Raw genomic sequence first — 25,584 nt, 5'->3', positions numbered from 1 at the left:
GGTATCAACTGGAGTTTGGTTTCAAGCTTGAAACCATGCTGCTCAGTTATCTGTTCTGACACTGCTACTCTAAATAATACTCTTCAAAGTGCTCAGACAGCAGTGTATTTGTTTTGATGTGAAGGTAAGAACTCATATCCCCATCTGCTTTTGCATTTCTGCAAGTGTAATATTTGAGGAGTGATGGCATGTGGAAGAAAGCATTAGAACTCAGGCAGGGCTAGTATCTGATCTTTTTTCCTGCAGGTTTTCTTGGCATGTTTATCCTTAAAAGTATATTTTGACAGAGCACAGCAGTTATTGTGCAGCTGACAGTGGATTACAATATTGTTTGTTTAGGATTCAGAAGTCTAGTATTAGATTGCTTCTTGTCAGCAAAGTGCAGGATATACCACATGGTGTTTGCACATGGAAACAGTATGACCCCAGCCCTAGCAGTGGAATTCAGATAAAGTGATACCGTTCTCTAGCTTTTTATTTCTCCAGTAAAAGGCATGAGATTGTATGAGTATAGCTTTATGCTGTAGTTGAATGTGCCTTACCTTTGTGAAAGCAAAGATTTCAGAAATAGCTTGGTGGTATTATACTCTATCTATGGATACACCTAGTATTAAAGCACTACTAAAGCAAGAAAATGTATTGCCAGTATTGAAAGCTCTCAAGTTTGGTTAGTTCAGCCTAAATGTTTCAGCTTCTTATATCTAGGATCCCAGTGAGCTTTTGTAAGTGGAAGGACTGCAAATAGTTGAACAAGCAGGACTTAAGCTCCAAAGTAATTTTTAATTAAAGGCTTTCTCTTCTGTGGACTACTCCCACATAGAGGGTTGGAAACTCGTAAGTTTCCATGCATAGAATTTTTCTTTATTCCCTTGGGAGGACAACAGATTTGGCCACCTACAAAGGATGCAGATATTGCAGTGAAAGCAAACTGCTTCCTCTCCAAGCATGAAAATAAGAGCTGAAAGTTTTGACTGTACTTTTCTTTTTGCAATCCAGGTGCAACATGATTTCATTTTACAGAGAAAGCCAAACTACTACTATCTACCATTGCCTATGCTGGTTGCATGCACACAGATGAATTCTCAGGCAAAGATAGTAGCTGTTCCAGGTTAAAGTTTAGGCTGGTCAGTATGTCAAGGAGGGACTTGCACTAAAATTGTGGTGAAAACACACTTAAAGTGACCTTAATGTGGTCTTTAGGTCAGGGGACTAGATTTCTTCTATTGAGAGCAGGTTTAATCCTTTCTTTTCAAAATGTTGCTGAACTATATAGCTTCTAAAAGCAAAAAGAGGAACCCAAAACTTTGTATGGAACATTGCAAAGAGCTTGTTTTTCTTTTATCTGTATGTAGCTGTCATGGTCCATTTGAATCCCTCAAATCTATAGGACAACATAACTCTGTAAATTAAGCTTTATTTTATGATCTCATTAGGAAAGAAAACAAACAAACATGATAAACAAGGGCTCAATCCCCTTTGCACAGACTAGTCTAACATGTGAATTCACTAGTTCATCACTTAACTTGTGAGGTTTCTAACTCACAAGTTCTCAAATCCATAACTCGCAACTCGTAACTTGTAACTCGTGCACCTGTGAGCAAAACAGTTACCTAGCTGATGGTGAGAGTGCTCCTCCTTTCTCCTCCATTATGGTGCAGGCGTCCCATATATCACACCAGGAAGCACGAAAGCCTCAGCAGTCCAGCTGCTGTTGGATCCGCTTCAAAAGCTTTTTGGGTGACCTGACGCATTTATACCTTCCAGCTTGGAAGTTTGGTCTATACTGTTTCCACAAGTTAGCAGATTCTGAAGAAACTACCAGACAAGCAGTATGCATGGATTATGGCTGCAGAAGACAGCAAGCTGCAGATGATAATGACTGCATAATGACCTTTAGCTCTTTCTGGTCACTGTGTCCTGCCTACGTGTTGCCCTTGCTTTGACCTAATGGTGCTGCTCCCAGCATACATCAGGCCTTAGCGCGAGCTGTGTGTTAGCCAAAATCTGAGCAGGAGTTGAACAGTCACACTCGCTTGTAGACAGTGGGAGCTGAAAGTCCCTTCTAGGGGCTCAGGGACAGTCTGGGATCTTCCCATTCCCAGTGGAAGGCTGCTGCTTTGCAATCCTGCCTTTTCTAGCGCCTCCTTTTGAGATGTGCAACTGCATCTCTACAGAACGTGGCTGTTTCTGACTAGTAATACCCTTCAAGGGACTTCAACATGGGGTACCTTTATGTGCACAACTTACTACTTATGCAAGAATGATAAAGGCTTGAGCAAACCAGTTCTCCTGGTTTTGAATGAATATTGAGAAGCAGAATAATGAAATGCAAAGTGCCATTGCAAATTCTGTTACAATGCCTAATTTGCCATACTTGGTTTCTAGCAGATAACCATTAAATTATTGTAACCATCCTAATATATTCCCCATATAGTATACAATAGACTTTAGTATAAGTTAATCATAACAATTGCATGTGTTGTCTGTACATCTATCAAGCTGCAGGATATGCTTTCAATTATTATATTGCCTTGTTCTGCTCTTGTGGAGGTTGCTCAGCTCTGTCAATGCCAATGGCCGCACTGTTTCCACAGCGGAAGAAAGGAAGAAGGAGAAGGGAGAAGATCATGAAGACTTAAATCAATGTTGGTTTCAGAATCCTGTTGTTTGCATGTTGGACTTTGTTACAGTGCAATCATTTTGTGAGGAAGGATGGTGACACTAGAAGCTGTTCCTGTAACTGAGATGAGGAGGAGAGAAGAAAGCAGGAGGAGGAGGGTTCTTTAGGTGACTAAATTGCCAGGGGTTCCTTGGAAAACTTGAAGTTCACTCATAATTAACACAAAGATTGTTTGCCCTTAGAATGAAAACATGCAGTGAAAACCTTAAGAAAAAAACCCCAGATGATGGGGATCTTGGCAAATGAGATCAAAATTTTGAGTCACTGGAGTACATCTGTTTTGGGCCACTCCATTTGAGGTGCTTGAAGTGATTGAAGTTGCAGAGCCTGAGGCCTCGGCACTTTCTGGAAATTAAGGCCGCTTGAACATATGAAACACATAGAAACATGTGCTATGTGAATAATTTTAAATTAGTTGCTATTGAAACTATAGGCCTTTATTGTCACCTCTTCAGTAACACATATGTCCCAAGGACTTGCACGGTTCTGGGTTTTTTTGGGGGAGGGGGGGATGGGGGGTGGTGGTGGTGGTGGTTTTGGTTGTGTGGTTTTTGGGTTTTTTTTCCCCAAGCTGGCTTGCATTACATGCATATGATGTAGAATTCTATTGTACTCTGTTTTGCACAGAAAACCAAGAAAACTTGATGTACAACTGTGCTAAAGATGTCCAAACCACACAGAATGTTGAACTGTTCCCCGAGATTGCTAATGCCTAATACCTTCTTTAGAGGAATGGATACCTTCTCTTTGATAAAGATGCTTAGAAGCACATGGGCAATTTGGACATTGATGTTTAATGTGGCTTTTCAATTTGCTCATTAAAAAAAAAAAGACTTTAATTCTCTTTTCCGATATCTTATACTTACATAATTGGGTTTTTTACTTTAAATGTCATGGTTTGGATGTCTGGACTCGTTAATGCTTTATATTTTGGATAATTTTAGGTTTTTATTTGCTCACTAGCTTACAGTTAGCAGAAACTTTCCGTGGGCACTCCCCCTTGAGTTCTTTCCAGGATTTAGATTCCTTGCTAGGTAATTGTGCTTAATAAGCCATTCTGGCCGCCTAGTGTTACCTGGTATTGTACACTTCCATAGCTGCATATCAATAAAGATTAGAAATCCCAGCAACCACTTCTCATTTAAAAGAAATCTGGCCAGGCTCTTTTTGTTAAGATCTGTTGCAAAGTTCTAAATCCTTAACCCTGTTTGTTAACTCATTCACTGCAGCTAATGGCTCTCCAGATGACACAGTCTGTCCTCTATGTTTCTGTGGAGAGGAGGAGTCCACAGAAATGGATAATTCTTTTTTTAAGTTTGGTAAGAAGGAGCAGTGGAAACTAAAAATGTCCTAATTGGATCTCTGATTTTTTTCTTCTGTTTCAAGAAAGAAATGCAAGCTGGACTTTGTACTTCATAAGCAGTATGATGGTAGCCCAGAGAGTACATGAGGACCTGAGCTCTTCACACAGCATTACTGAGCACCTGAGTTGGACTGTGTGTTCCTCAGTACCAGTGCCTGGCATCCCAGACATCTTATAATTAAGTTCAGAGACATATGGTAAAGATCCACCATGATAGCAGGAATGGTGTTAAAATTCCTTATGGAGGGACAAGAGTACTCCCCAAAGGCTTGATTAAGTCGCCAATCTTCTGGATGCTTTCCAGGAGCTCTTTAAGCAGGTCACTGTTTGTTTTGGTCTCCCTAAAAGGCCCTGAAAGGAAGGTATGCTCTGCCCAAGGTGTGCAGGGCACATGGAGATGAGTAGCATAAGATCAATTAGCATGAAAATCAGTAGAGTCACAACATGCCACCCATTCATCCATTGTGTTTTGGTAGGCCCTGTACAGAAGTAGGTTAAGGGAGAATTTGAAGGAGGATAATGAGGAGGTTTAACCAGCAACTCAGTGGAGTTTCTCTTCTGTGCACGTGTCTGAGGTGACTTTCACAAATGAACCATCAAGTGGTACCGTTCACTTGGAAAAATATATGAGAAATAAGGGTGGAGATGAGTGTGGCAGGACTTCCTGAATGAAAATAAGTGGATCGCATATGATGTGCTAGAGAAAGGGGAGGGCTTTTTTTGCACACTCTGCTTTTGGCAAGTCTGCTGACTCCAGAAAACTGTCCTGACATCATCATTCTGGGCAAATGGACAAGATGGGATTGCTGAGGGTGCAGTGAGGAGGAAGATATAGTCATTAAGACTTGAGCTGAAAGCCTGTAACTGCATGGTCAGTAATGAAAGGCTGTATCTCAGAAGGTACAAAATGTAGACAGTGTCTGAAAACATGGGGGGGAATCGGTAAGTGGAAAGTGGTGCTGGCTTAAAAATTGTTGCAACAGAGAAAGAAGATAGGAACAGGAAAATGAAAAACTTTTTTTCTTGCTATATTGAATTTGACCTAACATCCATTTTCCATTGGTATTGCAGACTGTGACCTTTGTTTACTTGCTGTCAATTTTTTGGCATAGAATCCTGTTTTTCCCGAAGAGCTCTTTGCTGGGTCAATCTATCAATGCCATACATGATCTTTGTAAGACTGCTTCCCAAGGGGAAGCGTGTTTATAGTGATGTTACTCATCTCTATGCTTCTTGCCCCTCCCAGTGAGTTTTGGATCTCTTAGGTGAGTTTTAGCCAAACTTAAGAGAATTAGTAGTTTAGAAAGTATGAAGTTTGTAACAGTTCTCCTAAAATTATTAGTTGAATAGAGGTACCTAAGTATAATCACCTCCTGAAGTGGTATTGCAGTTCCACATCCATTTTGAGGCAGTGTGGCCAGTTGGCCAAAGCAGTGTAGTCTTAGCTTGGAGCTGGCTGTAGCACCACCACAGCACTGAAAGCAGGACTATGGAAATTAAGTAATGCAATTAGAGTATTTTAGTCCACAAGCTATTGCTGTGCATTATGATCACCTCAGATTTTGCTCTAATAAATAAAATTACCCAAGCTCACAGTTGTCTAAAGAGGGGAGGCACTTCAATGATCCAGCTGAGTCCTCTGAACAGCATAGAAGAAGCAAAGAAGTTCTTTTGTGCCTGGGGAAACATGGAAGTAAGCATAGCCAAGTGTAAATTTTAGAAAGGGATGGATTCTCCCCCACTCGTTTTTCTTATTTGCTTTAACTGTTTAAAGACTCCTTGTAGAAATATGTTCTGTTCTGTCCTGCAGACTCTTCTAGATTGCCAGGAGAGTGACTTGAATTTTCTTAGATAATGTTTAATGAATAATGTAGCTGCTCTCTGAATAAAGTTTTGAGATTATAATTTTTTACAACCGTTATGTTGAAAGTGCCTCACCTTATTTCTGTTTCAGGAATTGCATTTAATTAGTGAGAGTTCTTTTCAGTAGTCACGTAGTACCATGGCATTAAACCATATACCTAACTGACTTTTAAAACTTCAGCTAATTCAGATTTAAATAGATAATTTAAATTGTAAGATCTTTTTATTTCCTGAATCTTCCAGTGCAAGCATGGAAGTGGAGAAATGGGCTTATTTGCATGCAACTTTCCCAAAAATGTAGTGGAAGAGGGTGCTGTGTTTTGGGCTATATATTGAAAAATGGGAAGTATAATAAGGTTTTTGTATGTTTTTTCTGAGCTTTATGAAGTTTGCCCTCAGTTTGCATTTGGAGTCCAAGTCAAGTGACAAAGCACAGCAAATATTGCATATGGGCTTGACTGAAGTGTAAAGAACAGATTCAGCTCTACAAAACCAAGAGTTAAGCCAGTTCTTGCCAAAACAGAGCAGATGACCTCATTGCCATTAGTGTAAATATCGGCAATTGCACACAAATGTCTTCAATCAATCCTTCAGCTGGCTCTAAGTGTTTGCAGACAATCCGTAAGGGGAGAGGGAAATGTTGAACGGGTGGGGCTGTGTCTTCCTTGAAACCAGCTGAATGACCTATTTTCTCTCCTTTGAAGCTAGGGCATCTAGAGGTGTAAGGCAACTTTGAAGCAAGCTGCATGTATTGTAGCTTTCATTTAAATATTTCTCCTACAATGAAATAGCTTGCTTATTCCTCTGCTCTTTGTTTTGTTTTCTTTCACTCCCACACAGTATTTAGACCATATTAGAGATGTATAAATATGACTTCCCTTAATGTTGCTGCTGTTAATAAAGTTGTGGTTGCTATTTTGTTCAAATGCTCTATGTGTTTGATACTAATGAAGAACAAATACTTACAGGGCTTTGGAAGACATTACAGTGTAGTAAATGTATGTCTGTTGACTTGAGATGATCAATCACGAGATGTTTGTTTAATGCATATGACTTTCTGGAGCTGTTTGTCACAGAATTTATATGCAGTGCAGTCTCCTTTCCTAACATATCTGGAAGATGAAAACTGGTCATCTGCCACTGAATAAAATGCATCCTAGCTGCTAACTGTCTTAACCTCTGCTGTGCTGCTACCAACTATCCAACCCTTGCTAGAACAGTGGTGAAGCAGTGAGGCTTTCTGGGATGGGTCCGTTTAGTCCTGCCTCTCTAGTAGGATTGTGTTGTTTCATACCGATAAACTTGTTAGTAGCTGGAATACAGACCGAGGAAAAAGAGTGCTTTGTGTAAAACCACCTGCAGATGATACTTCAGTCCTAATCCTGAAACAGATTCAAGGTTGGGATTTAGTGATTAAGCCTGCTTGAACTGGATTTAGACTTGTATCAAAATAAATCCTATCTCAAGAGCTGAAATTAAGCACTGCATCAGATATTGTTTTGATTTGCTGGTACATATCCTAAATATAATGCTCTTAAGTTTTAAACTGCTGCTTTGAAATTGTCTGACTGAAATCTAGTTATTGGAAGCAAAGATCCTTGGGACTCTCACTTGAGTGCTGTCACCATCTCCAAAAAGGCCTTGGGTTTTTGTACTTCAAGTCCGTGTGGAGTTCAGATGCTTCTTATATCTAATCTTGGGGAAAGGAGAATATTAATTTCAGAGTTGTTGTTCCTGTTGAATTAATTCAAGTGTGAGAGTGTGAAACTTACTGTTAAAAATGCAAGGTTAAGTTCTTAACAGTGACCAAATAAAAAGAAACTTTAATAAGCCATCTGTTTCATTAGCTCACCTGCTGGTTTGGTTTTCTTTCAAATGTTTTGTGGTGATTTGAAAATGTTATGGAACACAGTTGGGCCAAGCCTTGTGGCTTCAAAATTGTGAGTCAAGATACAAGGTGTTACAGGCAGTGATGGGTTCTGAAAGAATTGACACTCCAGCCATCAATTTGTATTCTTGAGGGAGGGTTGGAATTTTGTTTTCTGTGAAGGCATGTGAATTTTAGACACAATCTGTGATCATGAAGCTTTCTAGCTACCTCATCTCCTGTACTGCAGCTCCCTAGCTGGCGAGTCCTGTTTTGTGCTGCAGTTAAATCATTGCTAAATAGTATCTTGGGTTTCTTCTGTTTGTTACCTGTAATCATGAGCCAGCTTAATGAAGCTAATTGATGACAGTGGAGGAAGAGCACTGATGCCTTGCTAATGAATTTGGGGATGATCCTGGTATACAGGTGTGGCCTTCAGCTTGCTTGTTAAAGGTCACTAGGGACAGCAAAGACTTGGATTCAGCTTCTGTCTGTTTTGTTGGCGGGTGAGAAAAAAAAAGGGGGGGGGGGGGAGGAAGAAACAGGTTGTGCTGAGACCTCTGAGATAGCAGTCACTTGTTTCTGTGTGTCTGAAAAGGAAACAAATTACATATTGGATAAAGATGGCTTAGAACAGCAGACAATGAAAAATCAAGACATGCAAGGGTAGAGATTAAAACATTATGAGGGAAGAAGATGCCCTAAAGACAAACACACTTCCTGAAGTCAGAGATCAGACTGAGAATTAAAATACTGAAGATAAAAGTATAATTTTCAATGTGGAAGAATTATTTTAACTATTAACTCACTTGATTGTTGCCATTAATGAAATTTATGACAAAAGGTGTGGATGGATTCTTCACCTCCTCTTATCACTCCCCCACCCCCAAAAGAAAACAAGTTAATAATTCTTTCTGGCCAGTTCTACCAATACAAAGAGAAGAGAGACTTCCAATTTGATTTTTCTGTGCTGTAAAGATTGTAGCTCAAGGAAAGGTGGGGGATGTTCTGTAATTAGGGAAAATATCTATTGTAGCATCCTCTGCTTCAAAACAATGTTTCTTTTCCTCATTTTTTTTCCCCACCATATTGTTAGCTGCATTGCATAAGAAGAAACTGCAAAGCAAGCAACAGCTCCTGGACTAGATAGCTGAGGGTTCTTGGATGCAAGTCAGCTAGTCATTTGTCTGGGAAACTGGGACTTCTGGGGAATTCTAGGTTATCTGGAGGCAAGATCTCTAGCAGCCATTGCTGCTAGAAACAACCTTGTGTAGTGCGGAGTTTATACAAACTTGCATATTGGTGCTGTTCTGTCCTCTCACAGGTAGTGTGTGTGTGTGTATAGTTTGCATGTGTCTTGGATGTCACTTGTGGCATCTGGATTTTGGCCTGTTTCCCACAGACATGTGTTAGACCGTCTTTGGGCCAGTCTCATGTGAGGAGAATTCCTTGGTGCTCAAACTCTCTCTCAAGCTCGTTCTCAACACTGTCATCTTCATGGTTGTGGGACCTGTGGTTTGTTTGTTTTAAGCAGTGCTTATTATCTCTGAGTGCTCTTCTGGAATAGCAAAAGAGTAACACTCCACAAGAGGAAATTGCTTAGTCCTACTAAAAAATTTGGATGCTACCTCTGTGTAAACACTTTCTTTTCACAGAAAGTTGTATACTGATTTCAAAACCGTAACCTGTTCCTTTCTAGTAAAATCTTGTGTGCAGAAGAGTTTAACTTGATAGCTTGACTTGAACCTACCATGAAAGCTTTTTGCCCATTTATTGATAGGAAGCAGTATATCTTGTAGGATATTTCTCCTTCATCAGTCTAAGGGAGGAGGTAAATGCTAGTTAGCTTGGTTCCAGGAGCCAATTCTGTATTTGCAGTCATCTTCATCTGGAAAATGTTGCTTTGCTCTACACGAGGATTCTTATGGTAGGGAGGATGTGCCAAATGCCTCCCTGTTCACAGGGGGTACTGTCACACTCTTTGGGGTGGTTTATAAGCTCTTTCTGGGTAGCTGAACTGGCTTATTTGTACTTGGGTTTGGTTTGGGGTTTTTTTTTTCAGTCAAGCCTGGCTTGCACTAACTAACTATTCTTGTTAACAGCTTCCAACCTGGGTGGAGCAAGCTGCCTTTTTGTTCGGAGCCCTATCTGGTGTCATAACAGGGAAAGGCGTGGAGCACAACTTGGCCATAGCGCACAGAGAATGAATGAGAAATAAAGGGAAAGTGCCAAACTCTAGAGGATGTTTGGTTATAGCTAACTATGAATAAAAGTGTGCTCACTTTTAAGTATACTAACCAACATGCTGATTATTTGTTGGGGGAAACAGAAAGTTACTGAAGTGGTTGGTCAAAATTCTCCAGTTGGCTTCAGCTGCAGCAGGATTTTAGCCCCGATTTGAGGTGCATGCTGCTTTCAGATGCTGTGAACCTTCTAAAGATTAGAAATGAGGTGAAATCAACATCTTAATTTTAGCTCTAAGGGTTTCTCATGACTTAACACTTATGTCAAGGATAGATAGGTTTTGCAAGCATCTGCTTGGAATATCTCTTTTTCTTAAATACAAGAAAAGCCCTTCACACTTCGTCAGTTCTGCTGGTCTTCTGTGAAGTTGCAGCCTTTTTGTAGTTTGTAAATGAGCTGTGAAGAGGTAGCCAAATAGTAGCATAGATGTGTGTGTATATATGCTGGATTTTTCTTTACACTTAACTGAACAAATACCTGAAAGAGCAAAATATCATCAGCCAATTAGGATAAAAGCAGAATTTAGGGAAAATTTGGTCAATGTGTGGCAAACAATGTAATTGAGGAGGCTTCAGGCAAGGTAGGGGAGAACAAAAAGCACATGGGAGAGAGTTGGGGAGAGGAAGTAGCTGGGGAATACCGGATTTCCGATGCTTGGTTCCAATCAGAAATACCTGTCACTATGGAGCTGATCACTGAACAACTAGGGGGGAAGCTGTGATCAGAGGCATGCTTTGGCTTGTGTGCCTCTCCTTAAATTAGCTTTGCATTCCTGTTCCCAGTCGTTGCTAAAATAAGAAGGTATGCATAAGGTGAACTAGTTTTGAATTTACGGGACTGTGAAACCTCAGGTGAGCTTCTTTCCCCCCAACCCTTTCCATTGGCTTCGGAGAGAAATTTGTATGGTATTGCAGGTAAGGGTTATTTTGCCTTCTCTATTGCAAAAACACAATGTACACTCTGGACACAAACTTCAGGTTGAAAAATGTATTTGGGACTGTCAGAATGGCCCTCAGTGGAAAGGCAAAGAAACTATTAATGAGACATAAGTTAACTGTCAGCAAATAAAGAACTGAATACACATGAAGGAAAACCAAATCCTAATAAAAAGGTTTTATAGAGTTATAATTGGGAAGCAGAAATAGAGATACAGCCAAAAGGTTTTCTGGTTTTCAGACCTCTCTGTAAACTTCTACTGCACAATCCTAGAAACCAAACCAATCCTAGATTTATTTTTTTTTCTTATTACCGATTAGCTTTGCTTAGAAATATAAGGAGACACAGTGATTTCACCACATAGATCTTACACTTCTGATGTCTGTGTGTGTTCTGTTTTTAGTGACAGGTGCCTCAAAGAATCCCATTAGCACTTGTGGGGCAGGCACGCAGTCCTTTAATTCAGCCCTGCATATTGGTCTGACGGAAGCACATACCACAGGCTGCTTTTATTGGTTCGCTATCACTATTCAGTCTATTAAAACTATTTGCCCTGTAAGAAATGAATGGAAATATTTCCCTTGAGCTTGGGCTGTTTCGAAGACACTTTGTTCAGATCACCTGCTGCTTTGGTGAATGTTGTTTTCAAAATTGGAAGTGTCAGCAAATATTTCTTTATTAAATAATGACTCTCTAGTATTTTTATTTAGTGTTTTGGCATTGTTTTTTTTTCCTAAGATGGACAATAGGAAAACAGATGACCAAAACTGATCTGCACGGAACGTAAGACTGTACATTGTGTGCTGACTGGGGGGGAAGAATGCACTTGCTGGCTTGCTAAATTGAGATAATACTTTGAATGTTGACAGACAGAAAAACAATTAGAGCTGTCGGATTCTTTGCTGACGTGTGTGTTGTCACATGGAGAGATGGCTTGTTTTGTGCCAGTAAATCTGAACCGTTCAACTCTCAGCAAGATATTAAGTTAATTAATAAAGTTCCTTATGGCTGGGCTTGGAATGTGAGGTCTGTTTATTTGTGAGGACAGCTGGTCCAGGAATAAACAACAGAGGTCACTGGTGGGGCCTGTTAGGTGTTTTCTCAGTCACTGTTATATTACAGGCTAGTAAAAGACTTTCTTCTGCTTAGTTTATTGGTACGTTAAAATGGCGTTACCTGACTAAAGTGTTCCTGTATTTGTACACTGTTAATACTTGTGCAGATAGTAGTTTTCTTTGAAGTATGTAACTTCACCTGGGAAGATGTTTATTATAAAACTCCTTGACCTCTTTGGGTTTTCAGGTGCTTACTCATGTCTCAAAAGACTCTCTTTCTGTATACATGGGTATTCTTAAAAGTTATCACTTCTTTGTTGATTAATTATACAAGCATATTTGAAATCTGGTTTTACTTATACATTTGGACTTACTCATGTTTCTTTTGTTTTCTAAGCGGGTACTTTTGGACAGGAATTTTGGTGTGTATGTGCTGGGCTGACTTTACAAAAGACTTGCCTAGTGGTTCTCCACTAAAGCTTGTCCTCTGACTGTGGTGTGACCCCTGTGGCTCTAGCAGACTTTGAGGTGTGTTGCTGCTGACTGCCACAGCTTGTCAGGTGGAGATCAGTGTGTCTTCTGGATCACGTGTCGATTTTTATCAGCTGCTGAATGAAGTATTTGGTTGTAGAAGGGAAATCATCTTCCACTCTAGCTTGAGGGCTGCCCTAGTACATCTTTTTTGATGCAGAAAGAGGTGTTCACCAGGAGAAGGCAGCTCTGATTAGACTGTAAACATGAACTGTACCAAGTATTTGCTTAGTTTTTCCTGCACCATTTCTGCCTCCACATGCAGTTCTGTTAAATCCATCAGCATCATCAGATTCCATGTTTCTTGTGTAACCCTACCCTGCTTGTCTTTACTAATCTCCTCTAAATAACTTTCAGATTTCTTTTACTCTGTTCCTGTGTTATCCATTTTCCTGGTACTTACTTCTTAAAAAATATTGTCTTTAGTTTTATCACTTTATCCATATTGGATTACCTGGATACATGAGCTTCTTTTATCGTATTATCATGGTTTATTTTTCCTCTATCTGCTTAAATAACCCAGCTATCTCATTAGGTTTTGTTTTTAAAGAAAAATCGTCATTATTGGTGGTTGGGTTTTTGTTTCGGTTTTAGGGGGATGTTTTATATTTTTAAAACAAAAATTCTTTTGGGAGTTTTTACTTTGAAATTTTTGAAATTCAGCATCTCAGTAGTTCCAGTTAGAAATTAACTTTTGTGAGCCATGATGCCAGTTGATCTGTTTATGCAGAAGAAAAGCAGCCCCTGGAAAAGCTGAACTCATAGCAAAACCCCTAGAGTTCAGATCAGTAATTAATCTAGAAGTTAATAGATAAACATTGAGCAGCTTGACTGTTGGTAACAAGACAGCAGAGGCTGATTGCTAAGTCCTAATCTAGCTCCCTAGGTCTCTAACTTTATTTCTGCGCTTCAGAGTTTTTCTGCACTCAAATGCCAGAAAGAGACTTTTGGATTCATGGGATTTCTTTGTTTCAGAAAAAAGCAACCCCCAACTGGTTGGTTGGTTTGTTTGTCGTTGGTTTTTTTTTTTTCATTTACAAACTTGGGGTATTTTCTTTTTTAAAATGAAATTGGAAGCTAGTATACCATATTAGCTGGTAGGAGTGGCGTTATTTCAGCAAAGGCAGTAGAACCATGTTTGAAAGTGAGAACTGAATAGACTAGATGGTAGGGCTTGACTTTTGGTTTAGTGTCATTGGAGTGCCTATGGAAAAACCTCAGATAGCACATTAGCTGAAGTGTTTCCTTACAGAACCAGCGCTGTTTTGGCAGGGGTTAAACCACCACTACACCACTTCCCCTGATGCATCTCTCTTTTAGAGAAAGAGACAAGCAAACGTCTGCTTGCTTTCCTTTCTGGGTTTTCCAGCATAAGTACTAAATGCACAGGTATGTTGGGACTAGGAGCCTTCAGCTGCTTCTTTATGGAGAGCAAGGTTGGACTCTCACGGATGGCTGTAATTAAAAATGTTTCCCCCTTGTTTTGCTATGCTACCACCTGCTAGGAATTACTGAACAAACACTGAAAGCATCTATAACCAGTCCCTTGAGACATCCAGGCAATATATAAAGGAAGAGGGGGCGCCTGTTAGTGGAAACTGTTATGAGTTTAGTCCGGAGTTGTTTATTTAATGCTATTTCTTTTGGTGCTATTTTTGTAATAACTTTTAATATTTTAGGAAATAAACTGTAATGAAACTTCTGGTATGTCAACAGAATGGGTAGACATTGCTAAAGCATGGGGTGTTTGATTCCTGTTATTATTTTTAAAGAAAGGAGGCTGTGTTGCCTCTTCAGCTTAGTAGATGTTAAGGTGAATTTGTTCAACTTTTTAGATTGGTAATGCCTCACTATAAACACCAGGATTTTTCTCTCTTCTAGCTGCTGAGAGAAGTCTGCTGCATTATCTCTGGTATAGCTGCAAGTATGACTTGACTGACTTGCATTCATGGCTCTTGGATGATCTGGTGAACCATGGAGCTCAAAGTATGGGTGGATGGAGTCCAGAGAATTGTGTGTGGGGTCACCGAAGTCACAACATGCCAGGAAGTTGTAATAGCCCTTGCTCAGGCTATTGGTAAGTACCTCTGTCAGCTGGGTGTCTGGGAACTGGGGTGAAGCTTTTTTTATGACGCTGAATTGAGGGGAGGTGGGGTTGCGCTGAGTTATCAGTAGAGCATGAACATATAATGCACAGTGCAGTGTAAACTTGCAGCCTTTGTTTTTGAACCTGCTAGAGAGATTAAAAAGAAAGAAAAGAAACACTTTGAAATCTATAAATTTTCATTCACTACAAATTTATTCTCTAAATAATAATATGCTGCTATTTGTCATTGTAAATACAGCCGGGACTAAAGAAGGTACTAAACCGTCAATGTTTTGAGTATTAAAGAAATACAAAACAGTGCAAAGTAACTGCTTGGCTTTCACAAGCTAATGACGTTCACTGAAATTACACACGTTATAAATATCCCTAGCTATATTGGGAATAGTATAGATCAATGAAATAGATCCTTCAAGTTCTCCTCTTACTCCTGCAAGCCACATAACTCAGTACTAATGAAAGGGTAACTTGAAGTCTGTTCAGTGTTAGCTATTTGCTGAACAGTTCAGTGAAAAAAAAAAAATAAAATAAAAAATCCTTCAGACTCCTCTACAAGAAAGAACATTCCTTCAGTCTTGTCAGATCTTTCTCAGTGATTGAGAGCATCCTTATGAATAAGCCTCAACTTCATCCCTTCAGTGCTTCCTATGCTGAATCTTATTCTTTGCTAAAATTTTATAATTGGCTTTACATACTATTTAAATTTAGGCATTAAAACTTATGTCTTACCTAAAATTAAATTCATAATTTAAGGGCTAGCTTTTGCATTTTTCAGTATTCCAACCATTTTGAAAGATTATATTAGCAGTCTGACTCGATTGCAAAATAATAATTTTCTAATAAAAAACAACTTAGGGCCATGAATGTCAACTAGATACTCTACCTGTAAGCATGAAGTCAATTTCTCTGAATTTCTGATGTTTGTTTATTTAAATGTGTACTTCTGAACATAATTTCCATATACTTTCATCTGATGGAGTCGAAGACTGGCACTTTTTTATTTTATATCTTAAGGGGATTGAACACGATGCTAGCATGTGTATATTCTTATCTATATGCATCAAATACCTTTTAAAGTTTCGTTTTAAAATTGTAGAAAGTCAGTATGTCTCTAAAATCTTTTATTTGATGGTTAAGTGTGCTTTTACTGTTTATATTAGTTGCAGCTTTTCATTTAATGCTAATTGGTTTATGAATTGCTTGCTTCCATATCTCATTTTCTGCCTGTAGGCGTTTTAAGACACAATTATGTTAGCACAATTATTTCCTAGTAATGATTAAAGTGTTACATATTTAGAAAAAATAAACTGCTTGTGATAGACTTCTGTCTTTACTTTGCTTTCAATATCTCTCATCCTGTTTCCTTTGCCTCCTCCCACAAAACATTTCAGACTCCCAGTTCTAGACAATAATTTAATGTTCTCCTGTGTAATTTCTCTTTGTTTTTTCTGTATCTTCAGTTATTAGCCTGAACACTGAAAAGACTCCATCAGCCTTGGAAACACACACAGTTTTTGTCAGCTGAGCAGAATTCCTTTTCTGTAACACGTCATCAGTTCCTCTGGGCGTGTGACTCTGGTTCCATGCAGAGATAAATTTTAGTTGCAACCAGAGCCAAATTAAGATAATCCTTTGGAAACTCCTTCCTGAGGGAAATATCCTCTTTAGAAAACACCTAGAGTAGAGTAATTGTGCTCCAATTTCTCTCTGGGGCTGCTAGGACAGTATTAAACACCATGTCAATTACACTTGCGTGTCTTTGGCAGATAGGGCTTTTCCAACCCTCCTGTCAGGCCATTCATCAGAAAAGCAACCATATGTTTGCTCCTTTGATTTGGCTACAGGTACCAGCTTACTAGGAATATTTGTCCCTTGAATTTGAATAGGAATCTATTAAAATGTATCCTTCTAGCTCTCACCTGACATTTGGTGGTGGAAAGTAGCCAGTCTTAGTTGGCTTCCTCCTTGGTTGGCTCCAAACTTATTTTCCATTTTGCAGTCTGGCTCCTTCAGCAGTCGCATAGCTTAGCAGGACTCAGTATTATATTTTGTCTGTCTGTTGGTCTGTCTGCAGAGTTTTTGAGATGCCCCTTTTGTTTTATCGTGTCCTACAGTTAATTGCTAGGTCCTTGACTTAAAAAATACAACATTCACACCCCCCTCGACACAGCCTTCTTCACTGAGCCTGGAATATAAACTGTAATAGGTATATTTTTAGTGTTGAGGTGCAGCATCTGGAATATCTGCAAATTAACTTATTGTATAGCCATATCCACTGAGGAAAGCACAAGCCAAAGATACTTGTACCCTTTTAAGACATCTATAGTTCAAGAAGCTTCACATGGACAAACCAAAGCTGTCTCTACTATAGAGATCTGAAAAGTAAAGCTTTACAATGCGTTTCAAAAATAAAAAAATCAAAATTATCTCAGAATGGGTTGTGGTTGAAAGGTACCCCTGCAGATCATCTAGTCCATATCTGTTGCTCAAAGCAGAGTCAGGTAGAGCAGGCTGCTCAAGACCATGTGCAATTGGATTTTGAATATGGCCAAGGATGGAGACTCCACCACTTTTCTGGGCAACCTGTTCTGGTGTTCAGTCACTCTTACTCTAAGGGAGGGGGGGGATGTCCTTATGTTTAATTGGAATTTCTTGTATTTCAAGAAATTTCTTTTCCTGTCACTTGATCAAACGCAGGGCCTTGTCTACTGATCTCCCACTGTGATAAGAGCAACAAAAAGGTTTCCATCTATTTCCTTTCCAACCCTTCCTCATGTTGTGGAAATTCAGTAATAACTTTCTTCAGGACATAAAAGCATTCTTCCTTATTTATCTATTTATTTATTTATGCAAAGACAATGGCTTGCGTTGTAAATTGCTAGGGCTGTTTCAGCCAAACAAAAATAGCAAGTCATGGCAGGCTGTCCCCCTCTGTAGGAGACTATTTCCCATAACCAAAGTGTAGCCTAATCCTTTGGCAGTGGAGTGCTGTCACTTAACTTGCCTGCTAATGTTCCTTGACCTATTCCTTACAAATTGTTATCTGTCGCTATTACTCTTTCAGTGAAAAGGCCTGCTTGTCTCTCTTCCTTTGGGGCTGTAGTCCTGATGGATAACATTTGTGTTACCTGCTTATGCATTATGATTCCCTTGCCCTGTTGCCCATCTCTTGATCATTGCAGAATAGGAAATGATTCTACTACAAGTTTCTGTACAAATTAGGGGTTTTGTAATTTCCATTTGGCTTGAAGTTAAAGGGTTTGAATTAAATCTCAAACCTTATTGTTTAAAACAAAAAAAGAAGGGAGAGTGTCTCCTTTGGTGATCCCAGTAAATGTTATTTTAAAAATACATGTATGTAATTTAATGAATGTGTGAGAGAATAATATCAATTGGATATAATTTTGGATACTGTAATTGATTATGTCTCTAACTTAGGAGGAGTTAGAAATGCCTTAGCTGGAGGGAGGTTTGCTGGAATTCTGTTCAAGACACACATAAAACTATCCAGTTACAAGTTTCCAGGGAGTGAAATCACCTCCCACTGGGATCTTGAAGAACACTTGATATTACCTTTTATGACTTTTATCCAAGGCTGCCTTTTTTTAAAAAAAACAACAAAAAAACCTCAAGCTGCTTGCAGATTACAGAGAGGAAGATTTGGCCTTATAATACAAATAAGAGAAGTGATCGTTTCATCATGAGAAACTAAGCCCTGACCAAAATGTAAAAAATATACCACAGCTCACAGTTTAAATGGAGAACCACGAGTCTTGCTCTGAAAATATTTTTGCCAGGAGAGATGAGCTGGATTTTATCACATCCATTATTGTCTATTTTAAAAATGTACATTTAACAGCAAATTCTGCGTGTTTTTCTGCTTCCACTAGCTTTTCTGTGCATTCTGTGAAAATCATGCCAGAATGGCTTCATATAAGTGTTGCTTGCTCATTTTGATTCCTCTTCTCAATTTGGGCAACTGAAAAACAAATTAAAAAAAAAAAAGTTACTGATACTTTTTAACTGTATGTATGAGATGGGTGGTAAATCCAGTCAGGGGTCTCTTTTGCAAATAGTTGTGTGTGTGTGAGCGTAGTGGCTCTTCTCAAAAAGTCATTGTGACACTGAGGGGAAAAACAGATGGTATCCTAAAAAAGTGAGCTAATCATGTTAGCTGATAGTTTAGGCAAGTGTAGTTTAACTACAGAAGATTTTTTTTTTAAATTGGCTTTTACTGAGTGTTCTCCATTCAAATCTAAAAAATAAAAAATCTTCCAAAGGAATATGTTGATGTATAGCACAGTCACAAATACACTTGCCCTGTTTATTCAAAAGTGGTGTTCTCCCATTTCTAGCCCCTGTGAGGATTTTTACTGCACTTGTCATTTCTTTTCTCTCTGGAGACTAGAGTGTCAGAAGAGTATAAGCAACACTTCACTGTACAAGAAGTACAGCTGTCTCTCTTTAAAATTAAACAAATGCAGCTGTCAATTTTTTTATTGCAATTGAGTATTTTTCCTCAAAGAGAAATGGGGTGTATTTATGAAAATAAAGCACAGATTTGTTCATGCTGTTTCAAACATGCTTTACAGCATTGTGAGGCTCAGCCAGAATTGTATCTGGAAGAATCACACCACTTCATTGATGTCTGTTCCTATGTTCATCCCTTCCTCCAAATAATTTCTGCTAAAGCAAGTGCCAGAGCTGGCTGTCAGACACTTTGAGAGAGAGAAAAGAGTCTGAGGTTGAGTTGAATCACAGCGCCAGGTCTGAAGAGGATTAGAAAAAGGGAACGATTCTTGTTGTGTATGAACTAATGTTTTTAAACACTGAATTAATCATGTAGTTTACTGCTAAGAATCACTTAACACTTGTGTTATTTTTGACCCCAAAATTTCATTCTCTGCTGCTTCAAATAGCAACATTAAGAAGGATAGTAAGCACAAGAAAGCTGCATGCTGTGGTGATCCCATGGTGTGATTGTATAAAGTTTATCGTTCAGAAATCTAGTGATAGTAACCTTGCCGAGAGGCATGGTGCTTGGGTGGGATGATTTGTTGCCACCTTTAATGACGCGGTGGCGGTGTGCGGCAGAGACCTGGGCTGCTTGAGCTGCTTTGCCAGGTCTTGCTGTTTGACCTCAGCCAAACTGCTCCTCTGCATTGTTTTACCTATTTAGGAAATGGGTCTAAAATAAGTGTGGTACCTTGGGGTGCTGAGATGAAAGGCAGTTGAAAATGTGAAATGACTTTTAAGTGCTTTGTTTTGTCAGATTGTGATAAACTCTTGTATAATATTTTTTTGAGCGAAAGGATAACAGTAATAAACTAAAACTTCAGTCCTAGTAAAGGCATTGTGAGCACAGTTATACCTAGTGAACCAAGCAGACCTTCACTGCCATTAGACTTGAGCCTGTATATCTCTGTGGGCTTGTTTTCCTAGGACTGGTATGCATACATGTGTGTGCAAAACATGGCATGAATTAAGAAATCTGAGTAATGCAAACTCGAACCTCTATTTTTAAAGGCTTTTTTACTCTTGATGTCTCTCGGGCATTTAATGAGTTCTCAGGTAGCTAGAATGGTATTTTTTTTTAAATTGCTACTGATGTTAACTTAAGTATCACATAATGAATGAAATGTCAGCTTCATATTTCAAAGATATTGAGTTCAAATCATACTGGGTTTATTAAAATTGCCAGCAATTACTTTTCTGTCAATGCTGTTAAAGATTCAGGAGTTAATGCTGTTGCCCCTTTGGTAAGGCAGAGCATTTTCTCCCACATGTTCTACATGTTAAGAGTTCTTACAAGATTTTACACATGCACAATTATTTTTTTTCTTTTTATTGCTGTGTTAAGGAAGACAGCATCCTTTAGCCTACGGCTGGAGGACCATCTCTGGGAGACGAAGTGGGTCAGAAAGCTGTATCTGGGGGGGAGAGTAAGGGGTGCATTTGTCAGTGTCCCCAGAGCTCTGGGCAGTCTGGCTTTGGCTTGAGCGTGTGTCAGCATACCTGGCTTTACCTCCATGGAAACCTGTGCGCAGACAGGCCATAGTATGTATTTTCTTGCTATGCACTGTTGTGAGTTTGGGGTGCTAATTCAGATTCAGCTCAAGAGTGAGACTTGTACAACTTCCCCATTAGTTTCGCTGCCTTAAAACTTCTGTCTTACGTGTAGATTTTTTTTTAAAGACTCTGTCCACAGTGCCACCTTGCAGTGCAGGTCTTTGGCACAGCTGCTGTGCAGCAGCAGAGGTGATGGGATCCCTGGGAAAAAATGGGAGCTAGGAGTATGCCTCTCGGGCAATTCCCCTGGCACCAAGTGTGTCCTGGTGGTCTTGGGGAAAGAGGAGAAACTGGGAGCAAGATTGCATGACCTCTAGTGACAAAGGCCTGCTCTTGCCTGCCCTAGCCCCTTCCCTAGGGAAGGAGAGATAGCCCCATGTTTAAGACTGCTCATCTGGCCGCCTTTCCCAGAAGTGATGTGAGACCAGGGCAATGACTCACCTGCTTGCACTGACTCACTGCAGCAGGTCCTGGCTGTGAAGCTTGGGAGACGCTTAATGAAAAGATGGATCTTGGTGCTTGAAACAAAGTTTTGTAGCCTGACTGGAAGGATAAGGCACAGATATGTTTTTACATGGTGTATTGTGCTACCTGCATACAAAAAACCCATGTAGTGCTGGTCCCTGAAATGCTTTGCATGTAGAGGATGATGCACTTTTGGGAGGGAGAAAAGGGATGAATCATTTCTGTCCTGAAAAACAGTATTGATGACCTCTCAGGTTACAGTCCTGCCAAAAATATTGCATGAGAAACCCTGCTACTGCGCCAGCTGCAAATATTAAAGCATATAGAGAAGCTTGAAGTGAATAATAGTTATATGGGTCCTGCTACCTTCATGGAGTGTAATTTAAAAGTCTGCCTCTTGAGAGTCTAAAAAAAATGTTCAGTTACCTTGTTCCTATATTTCATTAGTTTAATCACCGTTCATTGTAATGGAATCTGTGTTTAAATTACCAAATTATATCAATCCCAAACTAAGGCTACAGTGGTTGGGCCCATGACATGGGCACTCAGGTCCAGAGCTTGCTGTTTGGCTGTACAGCAGAGCAGTGGCTGGTCCGGGATACTGGCTGTAGTTAGCTCTTTAATGTCTCATTGATCAAGCAATAATCGGTGGCATTAGAGCTGGGTTCAAACCACCTGTGACAGCTAGTTGCAGGCTATCAGAACATCAGTGTTCTGGAGTCCATATATTTACTTTTCTGATCTGCTTATCACTTTTAAAATAAAAGATTGTTTTGAAGGTGTTCCTGTAGTAATAGAACCTGTGATAAGTGTGTGTGCTTAGGTAGCTGTAGGTGTGAACTTAACCTGTTAACCTTGACACTGGCCCTTTGTGCAGATGGCGGTCTGCTTTATATATGTAAATATATACCTACTTCTTGTCATTTGCTGTTTTGCAAAACAGATACAAACTCTTGATGATTGTTTTGAGATGGTAATATTATATGGTCCATGTGGGGGACCATTACATGGTCAGTGAGTCAGCACAGAGTATTAATGAGAAGTAGCTGGCTAGTGAATGGGGTGTAGAGGCTCTGTGCTTTCTCCAGCCCTTGAGTTGCTGTTTTCTGAAGAGGGCACTGTAGAACACAGCACTGCTGGTGCTTGTTTGGGGCTGCCTGGTTTGTGTTCTCTACCATTCTCATCAGTATAAGGCTGTGATAGAAGTATTAAAAAAACCCCAAACAAACCAAAACTGGTCTAATATCTTCTAGTCATACATGTTCTTAAAGCAAAGTTTGATTTCAGAAGTTGTAAGGGATTCACTGATAAGGCGCATACCCATTGTGAACATCAGTGCGATAACTAAAGCTGTGCTTTGGCAGCTCCTTGAATTGACTGCTTAACTGCTCATCGAACTTCACCTGGAATGCTTCGTAAATCTGCATGAGATTCAACATGGTCAATATGCAGCTGGGAGAAATACAGTATGGTTTAATGAATGCTATACATTGCTGGTATGGGGTGCATTACATGAATACAACAGTAACCAATTTTTAAAATTAGAACGTTTGCATGAATGGGGTAGGACTGAGTTCTGCCAGGTGCTGTATAAGCACAAACAATCTCTGTGTCAGAAAGCTTATGGACAACACAAGACAAGAAGCAGCATGCAGGCGTTGAACTGTTCTTTGTCAACAACCCAAGAAACCTGCTTTCTTCTTGTCAGTGGTAGCACATCAAAACCAGCAGTTTGTTACAAGGATGCCTGTGTTCTGAAATATTCTGTCATTAGTTTTGAATTAACGCATTCACCCTTTCATTTGTGAATTAATCCTTTCTAATGCAAGCAAACATCACAGTTGTGGTTGTTGAGGTACTGTTAATCTGCGTCATACATAGGGTGAACACACTAAACCTAGGTAATGATCTCAGATGAGGACAGCTTTGTTTTAGAGCAATACTGAAATCCAGGTGAGGTTGTTGAACTATGTTAAGTATTATGTCTACAAAACACTTTCTTTTATGTGGATCTTGAGTGCCGAGTTCATTATTTAGGACTGCATGTTGATTTGGAACCCTAAGCTAAGATGGAAATAGTTCTTGCCAAGTGCTTCACTTAATTCCTTAATTCACTTTTGGTCGAGATTGTTAGCTTTATTCCCCTCCCCCCCTTCTTTTTTTTTTTTTCTTTTTTCCTCTTGTTACATTTCTTTTCAGTAGTGCATTTAATAGCAAAGTGAATAGAAATTGCATGCTGATCGCTCCCCTAGTGGTACATACTCTTGTTTACAATTTCAAGATTTCTTTGAGCTTGGCTTGTTTCTGACACAACAAGAACATTAGTAGCATTACCATGATTACAAGCTGAAAGCTTTTAAGATTAACAAAATAGGGTGGTAAAGTGCAACCTTTGTCCTGGGTTCTGTGGTAAGTTTTTACTTCATTTTTCTTCTGCGGGATTTTATTGTTAGTATGCTATGGCAAACAGTACTAGGTTTATTTTTCCTATAACAACACCGATGCCTACTACAAACTATAAATCTTCATGGATCAATGAGCAATATTATGGGCTGGAAAAAATCTCTGACTTTTGTATCTTGGCGTAGTAAACTTGTTTTTGAAGGACATAAACTCTAAATCTGTTTCTAAGGGTGTTGGCCAAGCATGTTGGTATGCCGATAGATAATTTTTTTCTTTTTTCCTCTTCTTTTTTTTCCCCAGTGTTTACCTAAAGTAAACACTATATATATTATAAGGCATTTGGGGTGGTGGATTGCTGTTCCCATGCTGCTTGCCGTGTTTTGTCAACTTCTATCAGTCAAATCTTCATGTATTCTTTCAGCTCTCACTCTTGGAAGTGAACATGGACATTTTGGCCTCTTAACTTGGCCAGCTAAGTACCACTAGTATGACCCATGAGCTAAAGCAGCCTGTTCTCTAGGTGGTGCCCGTGCAGCTGAATTTTTTGTTGTTGTTCTTCTTTGCATTGTGAGCTAATTGTGAGAAAGTGAGATCAGAAGAACCATTTTCAATACAGTAGCTATATCCCGGGGAGCTCTTTATGAGGCTGGCCTGACAGTATCAGATTTTAGGGGCCACATAGTGGGTTAATCACCACAGTGGAGCTTGTCTCCTGCAAATTTGAGGTGGCAAGTCTGCAAGTGTTGTGGTTGGAGGCAGATCTCCAGCCTGCGATCAGGATGGTTTTGTTCTTCTGGGAAAAGTGCAGTGGTTGGGCACCTTGGTAAGGAAAGAAAACGCATCAAATGGATTACTACTGATAACTACATTTATTCCAACTCCTCCGCTCCATGGTTGCTTGCATATATGACAGGTATTTTAGGCATTTGTGTGCTGAAATATGAAATAAATCCTCATTTGAATGATGATCTATCATGGAAATGGATATCTGTAATGCATTAAAATAGCTAATGATGTTTTTAAGGTTAATGGCAATTGTGGAGCTGTTCAGAAATTTTCAGGATCACATGCTTTAAAAGCAGTTGATCTTTCACATCTTTTTGTAAACAATGTTATGCCTTTTAAGTGAAGTCACTTTCATGGTGAGGGAAACTCTCTCCTGCACTTGGAGAACGCTGTATCTCAGAGTGGTAAGAGAGTTCAGAAAAAAAATAAAAACAGTGGAAAGCTTCAAATGCTGTATTTTTGTAGCATTCAGAGCATCCCGTAAGGGGTGTCAGAGGAAAAAGACTCCTAAGCTGAATTCAGCCATGTTTGGTAGCAGCGCAAATGAAGCCGTAAACAGAAGTTGCGCTTCCTCCTGCCCTAAAAGCAAACCCTACTGCATTCATTGTACTGCTAGCTGTCAGTGTAGAGGTCAGAAAACATCACGACAGTCAGTAAAGGACTCGAGCTTCTTCCTGAAGGCTGCATATCGCGGGGGGGGACTTGCGAACCGCTGTTACAGGTGTGGAGCCTGTTGCCGGTTTCCAATTTGGGCAGGCCCTGCCGCCCTCGGCCCTCCCTGCCTTCTGCGCCGCGAAGGTTTGTCACGCCGGCAGCGCGGGCGTCGTGCTGCGGGGGTGGCGAGGCGCTGGGCTTCCCCCGGTGTCTCGGCTGACTGGGGCTGGGGGCAAGACGGTGAGCGAAGGCTCGCTCTGCCGTGAGCGGTTGCCGCTCTGGTTGGCGACAGGGTTTAAAGGTAAACGGGCAGTCTGCGAATGTGGATTTCTCCACGTGGCTGTATGACAGGCGCGGAACTCTTTCCGTCTTCTTCCTCCAGAGACGCGCGTTCGGCGCGTTTCTTCTCAAGGCGTCGCCGTCGCTGGGTCGCCGGCTTGCGTTTCGGCGGCCCGGAGGCCGAGGGAAGAAGCCCCGGCGCCGTGCCGCTTGGCTTGTGCGCGCAGCCGCTCGTGGGGCTCCAGCCCTCCGGGCCGAGGCCCTCCCCGAGCCCGCTCGCCGCCG

At 40.1% G+C, this 25,584-nt stretch overlaps 2 protein-coding genes across 2 annotated transcripts in view; one reads left to right on the top strand and one right to left on the bottom strand.

Moving 5' to 3' along the window:
• Window positions 1-3,131: 3,131 nt before the first annotated feature.
• The window catches only part of BHLHE41 (basic helix-loop-helix family, member e41), a 51,049-nt gene continuing 28,596 nt past the window's right edge, over window positions 3,132-25,584 (bottom strand). Inside the window, exon 4 of the mRNA XM_010575460.1 lies at window positions 3,132-3,155. Coding sequence (XP_010573762.1) covers window positions 3,132-3,155 — 24 coding nt within the window. The remainder of the gene's footprint in view (window positions 3,156-25,584) is intronic.
• RASSF8 (Ras association (RalGDS/AF-6) domain family (N-terminal) member 8) overlaps window positions 14,514-25,584 on the top strand; it is an 18,098-nt gene continuing 7,027 nt past the window's right edge. Inside the window, exon 1 of the mRNA XM_010575418.1 lies at window positions 14,514-14,616. Within this exon, the coding sequence (XP_010573720.1) occupies window positions 14,514-14,616 (103 nt within the window). The remainder of the gene's footprint in view (window positions 14,617-25,584) is intronic.

Source organism: Haliaeetus leucocephalus, unplaced genomic scaffold, assembly GCF_000737465.1.
Source record: "Haliaeetus leucocephalus isolate CR32 unplaced genomic scaffold, Haliaeetus_leucocephalus-4.0 Scaffold473, whole genome shotgun sequence".
Lineage (NCBI taxonomy): Eukaryota > Metazoa > Chordata > Aves > Accipitriformes > Accipitridae > Haliaeetus > Haliaeetus leucocephalus.
This window is presented reverse-complemented; position numbering and strand designations above follow the sequence as displayed.